Source organism: Trachinotus anak, unplaced genomic scaffold (assembly GCF_046630095.1).
Source record: "Trachinotus anak isolate AG129_WGS33_773 ecotype Australia unplaced genomic scaffold, CSIRO_AGI_Tana_v1 ptg000001l, whole genome shotgun sequence".
In the NCBI taxonomy this organism is placed as follows: domain Eukaryota; kingdom Metazoa; phylum Chordata; class Actinopteri; order Carangiformes; family Carangidae; genus Trachinotus; species Trachinotus anak.
The window spans coordinates 2,388,964-2,403,911 of NW_027273852.1; the positions used below are offsets into that span (position 1 = coordinate 2,388,964).

Genomic DNA, 14,948 nt, shown 5'->3' on the forward strand with positions numbered 1-14,948 from the left:
CCAGTTAAAACATCTCTCAGCGCAGCACTATCAGGTCCTTCCACTTAAGTGTAAAATTAAATGTTCCAGTGTCGCTCAGCTATTGCCCATTCATTCGGAGTTGCTAAGAAACACGTACACATAATATAATCATAATGCGTTTGTGAGCAGAGAAATGTTGAGGAGTGGTCATAAGAAAACAATTCCATCTCTCCAAACCAAAGGCATAATAGTGTAAGCGGCAGAGCAAACAAAGCGCATGGTGGATAGACAGTTTGGTAAATGCTACGTGCCTGTGAAAGGTAACGCACGTGCTGTTTGGACAGCGTCTCCCATTTATAGCAATGGAAAATATTTTCTCAGACAGGAACAAGGGTAGAAAGAAGACGCCGTGTGCTGTAAACTTGACATTTGCCTTAGAAAGGAGGACATAATTCCTCACTTTGAAAAGCTTTAAAAAAAAACAAAAACTGAACTTCACTCTTGTCCAGACATTTGTTACATGTTTACCCACCAGCCTTGTATAAATTTGTAAGGTTGTGGAATTACCCTGTTTTGAAAGTTAGATGACAGGTGATATGAAAATTCAGACAATAAGCTACAGTCTGGAGAGGATATGATCATGTAGACAGTAGGGGTAGATAAGAAAGAGAGATATACCACAGTTTAGTTATTTAATTAATTCATTTTCAAGATTTAGAGTTGTTGGTTGATATATTTTTGAAGTTGACCTACCATCTGATAGGTGAGAAATTGTACTCCTGGATCCAGCTCCATACTGAGACCACACACATGACAGTGGCATTTTCCAAAATGTCAAACTATTTCTCCAGAAAAGCTAAATGTATCTTTCGAAATGAGAAGCAGGGAGGTGATATAGCTATAAATGAAGAGACTGTGGAGGAGGAAGTTTGCGATCAGACATTAATGCAGAGAATGTCTTACTAGCCTTTTGGGGCCTGAGAATAAAATGTCTTGTCATATGCCAGTTGTTCAGTGGAACAAGTGTGTTTCCTCACCATGCAGCTGCATATGTGGGTGGGAAGGAAATTGCAAGTGCCTTTAAATGTCAGTGGGTTGGAATTGGGTTGGAATCCAAATTGGATTTTGGGCCAGAAAGTCGGAAATTTTGTCACCATGCAAATTGTGTCAAAGTAATTTCATGCATTGCTGTCTGCCATAAAGCCTTTTTGACACTACCAATGCAGACATCAAACAAAGAAATCTTCAAATTGTATAGACAGTGGTTTAAAGGTTTTAAGTTAACTCTTCTCTTTTAGGCTTTGCATTCAGAGAGTTCAGTTTCATTTGTCAGGACCTAATGTCATGAATTTGAACCTCAGACTTTAGTCTTGTTTAGGAGTCAGTTGCTCCAAAAACAGCAAAACTTACCATTCAGAAACTCCTTTCCCCATTGGTCCTGCAGCAAACCCCCCCCCCCCCCCCCCCCCCCCAGTCCAGAAACCCTATGCAAGTGGCAGAATCAGGCAGAGAGAATAGATGGCCCTGACAGACATTACTTCATACTCCCAGACCAGCTAAGTTGGAGCATGTTATACATGCTACCCTGACATCACGCTGAGGCTGCACTGCAGTACTGGAAACAGTAGTGTGCATCCTGGGGTCAGTCAAAGATGAGGAACTATCTTCCTCGTGTAATTTGCGAGAAGTTTCCCGTTAGTGCACAGTCTCCAAGGGTTGCAACACACGCTTCATCCTATGACTGTGTGTTGTTCCATCATTACATCATACGTCGCTATGTAACCATCATTCATGCTCTTGTGCTCTTCATTAGTACCGACAATAAAATCCTATAATACTGACTTTTCTATCTCACTTAACAGAGCAAAGCTAAGTATTAAATATCAATATCACTTGTAATCATGATACATTTGCCTGCAAATTTCTTGAGGCACAGATAGAAAAAGAAAATCCATGTCCTTCTCTAGCAATGTGCCCACAACATCACATGTGTGTGTACTCCTATTATTAATATTTTTCATTTTCTGGCTTTCTCTACCATGCAAGTTTGCTTCACTTTATCAAACCTGACACTGTGCTAGCTGATTTCTGTTTGGTGGGTGTGTATTTTGAATCAACCACTCACTAACAAGTGCCGCACCTGTCTTGCCAATGCAACTGTCAGACTGGTAAGTGAATCTACAGATGGACTTGTCTCGTCAACCTATAATTCCAAGGTCAAGAATGATCTTTCATACTGATTTAAATCAATTTAGTTTAGGCCTTAAATTTGCATATACGGTGCTTATTCCTGAATGGTAAATTTGATTAAACGCACAGTATGTAACATTTGCCGCTAGGGGTCTCTCAATCAAAATAATAATAGAAGATGGCATCGGGTGATGTCATGAAATAGCGTGGGATCATGGGAGTTGTTGTCTTCACCACCACTACCGGAAGCTTCTTAGTGGTTCAGGAGGTTTTTACCTGGAGCTGAATTATCTACAGAGGTCTCCCCCTCACCAAAATTAACAGACCCGGTGATTATAACTGTTAAGAGCACTAAAAGCAGTTTCAGATTTAAAGTTAGTGTTTCGCTGACGCTGTACAGCAGACACAGGACATCAGGGAAGAGTTAGGAGCTATAACTGCTAATGTAACTAACTAATTGCTAATTTATGAACCAGACATCCCGGGGTTTTTTACTGGCATCCGAATTATCCACAGCGGCGCCCTCCTCTCCAACATAAACGGATCAGGGGGTTAAAATCGATAGAAACACCAAGTAAAGCGGTGGCACTTTAAAAATCCATGATTTTCCAGCACTGTACGGCAGACACATGACATCAGGGAAGGGTTAGGAGCTTAAACTTCTAAGCTAACTAACTAACTGCAAATTTATGAACCAGGTGTTCCAGAGTTTTTTTTTTTTTTACCGGCAGCCGAATTATCCGCAGAGGCGTCCTCCTCTCCAAAACAAACACACAAGGGGAAATATTCAGATGCTACATCATTGTGATGATCAAAGCCCTAAAAGACCTGCATCATAACTTGTAATTTGCTTATGAAGACCATAGTCTTGACTTGGACTTAAAACCAGCATGACCTATTGTCAAGGATTGGTATCTAATATCTACCATACTCCAGCCACTACAACAACCAGGGAAGATGCGCTGAAGGTGCATGTTTCACTGCTGCAGGGTAAGTTCACACAAAGTTTCACTCCTTCACATTAACCACGTTTACAAATCTGGACTTGTACATTAAAATAAAAGTGTGTCTATGTATTACTGAACCTTGAGATTTTTTTATGTCTTCCAACAGAGAAAACCATATTTCACATCACTGACAATATTTATGAGGACAAAAGAAAGTCAGCCACAAATCAAATCACAAATTACATTAAATCAAATGACATTATTTACAGCCTGTTTCTCTCTCCATGTTGCGGTCCTGTCAAAGCTGCAGATGGGACTCACACTGCAGATGAGGTTGATAAAGTGGTGGAGTTGAAAGAAGGAGGAGCAGCCTGTTCTTTTAACAAAAATCAGTCAGTAACTGACCAATAGCTGTTTGTTTTGTTTGTATTTTTGCTGCCTTTGCTTCTTAAGGGATTTTTTTAACATATTCTTAAGCTTTTGCTGTCAAACACCGTCATCCTGGAGGAAGACACTTGCTCTATCACATTACTAACACCAACAAACATCTGTCGCCGTTTGTAACTTCACATGAATCCATCATATCAAAGCGACAGTAGAACTAATGAGAGACAGTGAGCATTAGTTTGTGATTGTGCAGTTTCTGATGCTGATGTGTGTTGTGACATGTGTTTATGTGTCAGGTTTCCAAACCCAGCCCAGATGTGTTACATGAACATCTAGCTCACGATGAACATCAGCTGCCAGGAGGAGGTGTGGACTGCAACCCGGCCTGAGGCTGAAATGATCAGGTACAGCAGCCAAAGACACAGACATACTCACACACGCTACAGCACACACACACACACACACACACACACACACACACACACACACACACACACATATACACACGCACACACTGTTCTGGAGAACAAACTGAAATAACAGCACTAGCTGCATCTACACCCTCTGCAAAGGATTCATGAACACAGTCCAGGCCCCTCTCTTTGTTCTAGGAGGCCCCTCTCTGTCCAGGGTCCTGAGTTTCAGGAGACAGCTGCTGTGATGGCTCTTGTTGTGTCACATCCTCCTGGTTTCTTCTCTGTGCACCAAAACCTCTGTGTCTCTGTCCTCACATCTACCCTGGATCAGATCAGGAGTTTGTTCCTTCTGCTCCTCCAGTTGCTGCCAACGCTTCCTGAACGATAAAAGTCATTTACAACATGCTTGTACATTTTACAGGGTCTGTGATGTCATTCTTTCATGATTAAATGCAGATATTCACTAAGTTATACTTGCTCTGTCTTGTTAAGCTGATCTGTTACAGTACGTCTGTTATGTCACTCAGATGTGAAATTCATCTGGTCCACTTTATGCCTTTGTCGTGACCTCTGCAGCTGCATTGTTGCGTGTATTGTGCACGTTTACATACAATAGAAAACATTTCTGTTAAAGTAATAAAACCACAGCAGCCAAAGACAAATGCATTAAGGTTTCAAAGATGTTTGTCACAACTGTTAGATGTAAAATTAAAGGAAGAACATTGTTTAAACAAAGTGAAAAGTTTTTGGAAATTTTTCAATTCAGCAATGTTCAGTGATGTGTCTGATCTTATATTAGAATAAGAATAAAATAAATACACAGTAGAAAGCATAATAAGACCATTTTATTTTGGAAGGAAAAATAATGTCTGACACACTTTAAACTATGAATTAAATAACCACTTGTAATGTGAAGGGAGTTGTCTGTACTCTTGCATAGGTGTTTGGAGGTAGGTGTGAGTAGGTGTTGTCACTTCTAAAAAAAAAAAAATCTGGATAATACAAATATGTTTGTTTTTTCTTCATTATTCATTTTAATTTGGACAGAGGGCTTTAATGCCCACATTAGATGAACATGGCACCCACCCAAACCTTAGACCCTCAATCAGAACAAGGAAAAACTCCCTATGGGAAGAAACCTTGGGAGGGCCTACTCAAAGAGGGATCCACCTCTGGGATGGTCAGCTGGTGGGGGCCAAGAGTAGACTGGTGGTGAGATGATGGTGATGATAGTAGTCTGTGTACACCCCCAGTATGGTTTCTATACCAAGACCTACAGTATATATATAGAGAGAGAGAGCATGGTAGAGCTTTTTATAAAGAGAGATATAGAGCTTGGTATAGAACAGATCTTGGTATATACAGAGAGAGACATAGAGCATGGCATAACTCTATATCTCTCTCTACATGGTATAGCTCTATATCTATGTAGAGGAGTAGTTAAAGTCTTTGACAGTTATTGTCAAGACTTACTGGTACATCTCCTCATCTAATTTCTCATCTTCTCCTCTTTCTGAATACTTCAGGACATGCTTCCTTCTGTTCTGTAACTGTAGCACCTTCATCTTCTTCTTCCTCATATCTTTTCCTGGATACTTCAGGAAGTGGGTCCACCTCTTTTTCTTCTTCTTCTTCCAACAATATATTGTTGTCGTTGACATCGCCGTCAAGGGAGCTGTCCGAGTTGCTGTCTGCAAATTCATCCCACCACCTGAACCTCATGCTTCTTTCATCCTCGTCATCTTCTTCTCGAGATCGACATCTGGATCCTCCAAGGAGTGGGTCTTCTTGTTCAACAGGCAGGCTGATTCCCACATTATCCTGAGCATTGGGAATAACATTGTCAACATTATCATTGTTGATCACATCATTGATATTGTCAACAGCAATGTTACCGTCAATGTGACCCAGCTGCTCAGCACCAGCTGGATCTGCCCTCTGAAGAGGGTCTACGATTAAAAATCCCAGGTGCCCGGGAAAATACCAGTGTGTATTAAATCCATCTCCTTGTCCATCCATCATGACACAAAGAAGCAAATAGTTGTGTACGGGTGTTTAGACACTGCAGTTTCTGCGGTGTGATATATCAGGTTGTGATCTTGGTGATCAGCTGTTTTCAGTTTGTCTGTTCTGAGTGTGAAGTGAAAATTCTTCATTCTTACTGTACTTGTGATGTCACAAAAAAAAAAAAGATTCTTTGTGATGTAATTTCCTTTGAAGCGAATCAAAACGAATTATTTAAAATTCAAATAATAACAAACCCAATCAATCAAATTCTAGAAAACTCTCTCCTGGCATAGTTAAGGGTTCTGTAAATGAGCCTTTGAACAATATTATAGCAGTAAACAACTATTTGTGTGTATTGCAATCTGAGTTTCTTCTCAGTTTCTGTTCTCTGTTTTGGTAGCTGGTTTGGGAACAATCCGATCACACCATTGTAAGATGTCACATCAAAAAAATCTCCAGATATGACCCAGATTCTTGCAAAAACCTAAAAAGGATATCTCTGGATTTTAGGGGGTTCTAGCGCAGTGCAGGGTTTCATATGTCACAAACCTAAAACAACAATCCTGTAATCATGTTCCTTTACTCACCAAGAGCTGTCTCCAGTGATGAAAAGCAACCCTCTTCTTTAGCTTCTATTTCTATCACTTCTCTTCTCCTATTGAAGTTAGCATACTAACCAGCTATGCACAGCCCGTCTCGTCCTTTTCCGATACTGAGTCACTGTAGTGTCCAGTAAGTAGTAATGCTGCTCTGAGGACGTATTATAACCCTTTGTCTTGTAAACACAATGATGACTGAAGTTCTTAACAAGACTGGTAAGTAAACAGCTGTTAATGCTAATGTTGGCAATGTAGCAAAAGCAAAACTTACAAATAGCTTCTTTAGAAATGTGCAGTTTCTTATTGCTTACAAACAAAACTTTAAATTCTAAATGAGTATAACACATTTTTACTTGTTTGCCTAATGTGCCCCTGTGACTTTGAGTTTGTTCCCATTTCTGCCCCCCCATGTAAAATCTTCTAGACCTGCCCCAGTTAGGCTATATGCTAATTAAAGAGTTGTTTCCTTAATTGACTCAGAACAACTGTAGCCTACTGCAATTTAGACCTCATTTGCATCATTTATTTGACAACCATTTTTCATGGAAGAGCGAGGAAATATCTAGCTAGGTGGGTAGATAGATGACAACCACTTTTTCTTCTTGCCTACAAAGCTGATTGCTCCATTTTTTTCCTCAGTCAGCAGAAACGGCTGTCAATGAACATAACATCAGACGTTTCTGAATTTGCCTGCTGAATAAATGAGACATGTGGATGGGAATTCAGAGGTCTGTCATAAGGCTATTGCTCTACAAAGCAGTATACGACACTTTAAACAACAGCCAACTTCTGTGATCCCTTTGTACACATTTGCATGTTCTGTTATTTTGCAGCTACAACAGTCAGGGGTTTTGCCGGTTAGAAAATGTTATTTATCTATAGTCTTTGAAAATGTTTCTATTCTGGAATGAATGACGAAGTCAAAAAAACACCAAGGTGAACTGAAAAAAAAGAAAAAAAAAAATAAAGCTGGGGAAAGAAACACCACAATGAGGTCAGCCATACGTCACTACTGTCCTAGCTTCACAGGGTGTAAGTCAACAGTCTCTTGTTTGGAACTGCGGTACAGCCAGGCTGTAATCACTTGGGTTTTCCAGGAGCATTTGGTAACACAAAACATTATGTTGACTACCACCACTAGGCAAAATAATTGGGCTACGTAGAAATGGAGAGAAATGTTTGCCCCCTGGCCTCACCTTTAACTGAGTGCCAACTGACATGCAACAAATGAAGGGGCCACATCACAGACACTCAGCACTGACTTTAATATTCCCAAGGAAAGATCAGGTTTTCTATGATTGGCTTTGAGTTTAACTTTCTTTTATGAGGGAGTGTGAATGGTGCTGACTCAGTTTTATTTGTATTTGTCATTTAAGCTTGGCACTGAAATTAACTTAACAAAAAAAAAAATAAACAAACACCTTTCTGTCCCTTAATCTTGGCATATAGAAATATAGGAATTGAAAGCATATGTGGGTGTAATAAATCTAAATATTAAACCCTTCAACATGCATTATTTTTATTCGCAACGCACAAATAAACCAAAGCAAAATCAATCATTCCAGGGGGTATAGTTTGATGGAAAGAGTAATGGGGTTCTCCAGTTTCTGAGCAAGTAATATGAGAGCAGATAGGACCCTGTCAGTGGCATCGGCATGTTTACCCACACACAGTTGACTTTCAGGTTCATACTGTTATCATCCAAGGGTCATTTTGGATTTCAGTAGTCACTAATAGACCTATCAGTTGGTAGAATGGTCATACATTTTACATACGGGTGGCTGTTTGCATACTTCGCTTTGCCTGGATTCTTACTAGGGGAATTAGCTTTCCGATGCCCAAGTTGCACTGCAGAGCGTTTAGCTGCGTGCCCCAAAGTCACAACAGTATGTGCAGAAATAGTGAGGGAACCTGGCTGCGGTTGCTGTCCAATGTGTGCCAGGCTGGAGGGGGAGCTTTGCGGGGTCTACACGCCGAGGTGCTCCAGTGGCCTGAGGTGCTACCCCAGCACAGAGGCAGAATTGCCTTTGCAGCAGCTCATCCAGGGTTTAGGTCGATGCGGACAAAAAGTGGAATTAGACACGACAAGTCTGGACCACCAGGCAACAAATGGTAAGTTCTTTGAGAAAAACTACTGAAAAATGGATCAAATTACTATGTGTCGTGTAAAAGGTGTTAAAAAAACAAGAAAATTATTTCCAGCAGCAGCGGGCAGTTATTTTCAAACCACAGCAACAACAAAAACACTAATACAGAAAACACCAATACAGTCATACACGCAGTGTGGGCACCTAGCAAGTAGCCGATGAAGTTAGGTTAGCATAGCATCCAACAGACCAGATAAGGACCCAGATATTTCCCTCAGACGTTGGTGGTGACCAAAACATAGCTAAAATGACAGTGAACATTGGACTAACATTAAGCCAGAAACACAACTCCAGATGAATGCTAACATTGCTCCGTATCTACTGGATATATAAAAGACAACTGTTTCCTAACACCTTTGCAACATGTTTGTAGATGCTCTGTTTTCAGCTTCTTGTGCAGCCCCATAGTGGGACAGTAAAACTAATTAAGACAGCTTTAAGTGTGTAGTTGTTTTAATAAGTTGTAATGCTTATTAAAAGGCCCTTAACTAACATGATTGTATTCTTTAAAATGAAAGGACGCAGCGCTGACACTATTCCTTTCACTCTTTCTCGTGTTATTCGATCAACAGTAGCAGTTATAGATCAACCGACTATCACTAAATATGTACTCACATGGTGCCAGGAATAAAACGTTCTCACAGTCAGGGTCATAATGCAAGTAGGCCTTCACTGTTGCAGCTATTCAAAGGATCCTTTGCCTTAAAGTTAAATTATATGCAGTCAATAATTATAATAATAATTTTTAAAAAAGCTAGAAAATCTTCTGAGAAAACATAGGTTTGGTCATAAGATTCTGTAAAGCATCTAACAATCTTGGCTGTCTTGAAGACATTGCCACTCCTTTCAATTAGATTGTAAATCTGTAACCTTAATGAATGGATGAACACTGAAAGTCATTACTAGAGGCGTTACTTTATGGATCATGATACAGTTTTTTTCAATAACAGTGCTATCACAGCATAAAAGTGATACAGTACCACAGTATATGTGGAGGGCCTGTGTAAACTTGTTTTGTAGATTGTAAGATTGGTCCTCTGCCAGGTGCTTGCATACTGTAATTAAATACATACTCTTCCAGTATTCATAAGGGAACACATTAATTAATATTTCTACAAGTGCTCCAGCATCACTCAGCCAGCTAGTTTTGACCTGTGATCATACCTGGGCACGACATTCAAACGATTACCTCAAAAATAAAGAAGTTTCACGGAAAGCTTCACACTGAGTCAAAACAATATTTGCACTGCACGACTCTTTACGTCAGAAAAAACCACATCAACATCAAACGCATTCAGTCACAGTAACTACCCAAAAATAATAACCCAGAAATCCAGTGGGGACATAGAAACGTTAGGCATTGTTGTTGTTAAGGATAAAAGGTCGGTATTGATTCCTGAACATGAACGTTGACATATGCAATGTGTTTGGCAGGCCCATATCTGTGAGTGCAAACAAGCAGTATCCCTGCGTTGAACCCGTAACATGTCTCTAACCCACATATCCTCAAAGCTGTCCTGTTGAGAGCGTCTTATTTTGATGTAGGATTTTGCTTATGGTATTTGAGAAAGAAAATTAAAAACATACAAATCAATTGAATACTGGAACGTGCAGGAATGTGCAGTAGATATGGCAGATGTCCCCCCCCCCCCCACTTCTTCATTTGGATTAAGTAACTATGAACTCAGAGGTTATGGTGGGAGAGGCTGGTAAAAAAAAAAAAAAATCCCAATATAATTCACATTAACTTCAGCTAAGTATGTTGGACTTGTAGGAAAAGGAAGGAAAAGCTGACAATGAGCATCAGTTGTCCTCAGTTCGCTGTGTAATACTCAGTTATTCAAGCATGAGTAACTGCTGGCTGTCAGACGTTAACATCTGTCTCCTTTGTACCTATTAAACGACACTTTTTAGGGTTGTTTCCTGCAGTTGGTTGAATCAGAATCAGAATCAGAATCATTTTTATTGCCAAGTATGTTTCCACATACAAGGAATTTGTTCTGGTGATTGGTGCAATTGGAGGTTCACAGTTTTAGTTTCAGCCTGTATGTGGGAATCAGGTGGACCATGACATGGTCAGAGTGGCCCAGTGCAGCCCGGGGGACGGCGTGATAAGCACCACTGATTGTGGTGTAACAGTGGTCCAGAGTGTTCCCCTCTCTGGTCGGGCAATTAACAAACTGTCTGTATTTGGGCAGTTCGTGGTTGAGGTTACCTTTGTTAAAGTCACTGAGTTTACATTAGCACTCCTATATAACCACACTGCTGTTCTTATTGAAGAGAGCAGACACTTGGTGTGAGTCTGCATAAAGATGGCAATATTCTCACAGACTGAAGTAAGCAGCCTGAATAAACAGTCCAGAGTTCAAATAAACCAACCCAGCTTTGTCCTCTAGGAGGACACTTCATCTCCTTTTACAATTTTTACATCATTCGCTTTCATGCTGCTGTTGTCATCACTGTAGCATTTACCACCTCTGCTCCTGCTCCACCTCCCCTAGAGTATGCAGCAAGTCAACAGCAACACTGATGTTTTAAATCCATAGTTCAGATTCTTCCTAACTGAAAGGCCCGTAATATTAGAAGTGGCACATCATCTTAAGTATTTCCACTTCAGCTATTAGAGTCGACTTGCACATGCTCTCCCAGTCACGATCCACAAAGGTTTCAGTCTGGTGATGAGTGTGAGCTTGAGCCACCGGGTGAATTAAAACGTTTCTCTTCCATTGAACCCTGCAAAAGAAAATGAAGCGACTGTCTCTAATGAGGTACTAAGTCCATGGCAGGTGTGGGGCATCTGTCAATGGCACGGATGCATCAATCTACAACAATATTTGTATTAGCCATTCACATTTCAACATGTGTACTGTATTTATGCAAGGAAGAAATGCTGAACAACACACACGCTTTGTTCAGCAACTGAAAGCTGAAACCCAGTACTTCTATTTCACAGCATTATTTTCAGTCCACTATCAGCAGCAGTTTGAGCATGAAATCACTCATGGTTGTGAGGGGGAGAGGTGCTCTGGAGACCTAAACTATCACAGTGGTTAGGGTTTCTTCAAATTTAGCTACCACTTGAAAAAAAGATGTTGTTCTGTATATAAACAAATAAATGATTTACATTTACATATTAGGGTAAATCCACTGTTGGTAGAGCAGGGGAAATAGAATTGCACTTGTAGCTGTTTGAATAACAGGCCTGTTTCACAGCACCTTGAGCTGTCATAGTCGGAAAAGCACAAGTGTTATTAATGGCATTAATGATGTACCCGTTCTATTCAAGTGTCCCAGTAAGCCATGAATGAGCTAACATGAACAATACCAGGACCCTGAAACTCAAGCAGCTAAATCAAATATCAGTCACTATTAATTTCATAACGGATGTGTAATTTTCCTACTGTGATGTGTCAAAATGTTTTTCATGAAAAATACTGCTGCAGTTAAAGTGTGACAAATTTAAACTGGTAATAAAAAACATTTTGAAGCCAAACTTAAGATAAAAATATCAAGCTCAGTGAGCCTAGCTTTATTCAAATTATTGTGATGATGTTGACCATGTAATGTTACCATTGAATTGAGGACTGAGAGCTGTTTTACAGTGTACATGTTCAAGGTGCACAGTCCAAAGCCACTGTGGCACAAATCTGTCTCTCTGCATGTAGCCTTTAGGTCTCAGCCCAGTCTATCAAGGAACTACATATTAGACTATTCTGGATGTCACAGTTTAAATTCAGTGTCTTTATTCAGTTCTGATACAGGAAGTGGCGTGTCCTTTGTGTAGTGAGGCAGAAGGTGAGGGTGTGGAGGTCAGAGTGGTGGACCTGCATGTAGCAAGTCAGGAAGCTGCAGCCTGTGTCCGGTCACAGGACGGAATTTAACATTTGCCTTTATTAACTGTAGCTACAGTCTCTCCCGAGCCTTAACCCTATATACAGTAGCTGTCATTTAGTGTAAGAACTAAGAATTTTTTAAACCTCCTGAATGAAGTCATCAATTTTGGAGAATCGTCTGATATTCATATTCTTGCCTTGTGATAGGGTTTTTACAACCACAAGCTACACTATGGCCTTTGTTCAAGTCAATCTCACCACTAGGTGACTATGCAAGGCCATGTGCGTATTCTTTGCTATTTAAACTATGCAGACCACAACTGCCTTCCCCAGCAATTAGGATACCATTCTCCTGTATAATCCTCTTTTTTGCACATTAGCTGTTTATCTCTCTCATTCCCATTTTCTTCCTGTTGTCGGTTGTCTAAAACCAGCCTTGTTGCCCTGCAGGTGATCCTCTGCTGAGACTTGCTCTCTCTTCTTTATTTGCTCTCTAAGGTCTTTAATTACTCAATGTAGATGTGAGTGTGCATGGTGTGTGTGCGCTGCACATCCTCAGGAGAAGGTGAAGCCGTACGAGATCACGTTGAGTGGAAGTTGCATGCTGGTGCCTGCAATTCTGAGAAGTCTCCCTCTGAAATGTAAATGGGACACCTCGCCTCATTCATACTAATCCGAAAACAGTTTATGTTGGAAAGTGATATGTTGCGTAAGCCAGAATTTACTATCACAACAGGCGAAGTACATTATCCAAGTACAGTTGTACTTGTTCACAACCTCCAGTTTTACTACACCATGAAATTTTTGAGTCTGTGTTAATGCATCAGCAATAATATTATTTCTGTACTAAAAATAAATGAATAAAACCTGAATTTGTGTCAGTGATGAAAAGCATGCATATAGTAAAAGTCAGTCACCTTGACCTCAGAATACACTTACTGTCTTTTAAGTCTGAAAAACACTGCAGTGGTGCCAATTGGCAACAGTTGTCCCTTTAAACTACAAAGGCAACTTCATTTGGTTCAGATGACACACACACAGCAACATCAAGAGTTTAAAGAAATAGCTAACCGTAAAAGGTTTTGAAGGGATCTCTGGCCAGACAAAATCTTCTTCATTATTCAGTTGCTTTCTGTACAGTTGCCAGCAGTGAAGTGTTTGAAGTGGTCGAGGCCTCGGGAAAAGCCGTTTACACTCACAATGTTTTGAAGTACTGTAAGGCCACTCTCTCGGCCACGTTGAAGTGTTTGAGACACAGCTCCAGTGTATACGATAACAGGGCAAATACATTAATGCTACGCAACCCTGGAAAGACATTACTCATTCTGTGCCATGAGAGCACTGTGAAAGCATTGCTCAAAGGCAATAGTAAAAGCCAACACTCCCAACAGCTTGAGACAGGTAGTTTCTATGGCACTGAGGACATAATCAACAACACAGTATTTAGATGACAGCTGTTGGCTGATGAGGTGTTTTTTTTTCTCCGTGGAACATGGTGTCATAAGTTTTTCTAAGTGTCTATAGAAAACATGGTCTCAAACACCACTATAGAAAACCTTTACAACCCCTCAGCTTGACAACAATACAGGACTCCTCCATTCGCCACTACCTGATACATATTAGTGTTTACTATATTCAGCCCTTCTGGAGGGAAAGGATATCTCATCAGGTTTCCTAGTGTTTCAAAATGTTTTCATATATTGTATAAGACTGGGTGACATGCTTATATAACTGTTATGTTAAAGTGTTACTGTGTTCGGACTGTTGTGTTCAGTTAAGGCAGAAAATGTAATACAGTTGTCAGTGAATGTGTGTTTTGCTTAGAGGCTGTTGAGCCTGTCAGTCATCACAGCTACCTGTGACAGTGATTTGTGTGAGATAACATACCTAAGATTGGCAGAGAGGGAGGGGGGGCAGGTTGTTGTTGTTTTTGCTAGTTTGGGAAGCGAGAGCTAGTCTACAGCAGGAGTTGTTGAAGTCAACTGGCAGCGCTGAGATTACGCTGTGAAACCAGTGAGGTTTGTTGTTTTGGGGTGGGCTATTCCTACACGCAGGCGCACCTACGGCACAGGTCAGCTGTGTGAATCACTTTGTTTTTACCAAAGATAAATCACTGAAAATATTCTAAATGAAGCTTGCATCTAAACGGATATTGGATTGTTTCAGTGGGCGTCTTTTAAAAGTCTCTAAAACACATTTTTTCCTGCTGGCCACGTGCACATTGCACTACTAGTGTGTGGCAGCACACTGATCTGAATCAGCTGCAGGTAATACACCTGTGTAGTTGCAGTGCAGAAGCCACCCTGACTCAGTCTGAACAACTGGCAGAGTGGGAACCAAAACCTTGTGCGCACAGACACATATGAACACGCACAGAAACTTCTCAGGCGGTGTCCTAACGTGTACGGGGCTCTGAAGATTCACAGGGGGGTCTTTCCCTCTCAGGCATGATTTACAATCT

General features: G+C 40.6%; 1 protein-coding gene across 2 annotated transcripts in view; it reads left to right on the forward strand.

Annotated features, from left to right (window-relative positions):
* The first annotated feature begins 8,208 nt into the window (after positions 1–8,208).
* igfbp2b (insulin-like growth factor binding protein 2b) overlaps positions 8,209–14,948 on the forward strand; it is an 80,101-nt gene continuing 73,361 nt past the window's right edge. The window contains exon 1 of one of the 2 annotated variants that reach the window (XM_071491491.1): positions 8,209–8,619. In XM_071491491.1, the coding sequence (XP_071347592.1) occupies positions 8,262–8,619 (358 nt within the window). In that variant the 5' untranslated portion in view covers positions 8,209–8,261. The remainder of the gene's footprint in view (positions 8,620–14,948) is intronic. The other variant, XM_071491407.1, reaches the window with a different exon arrangement.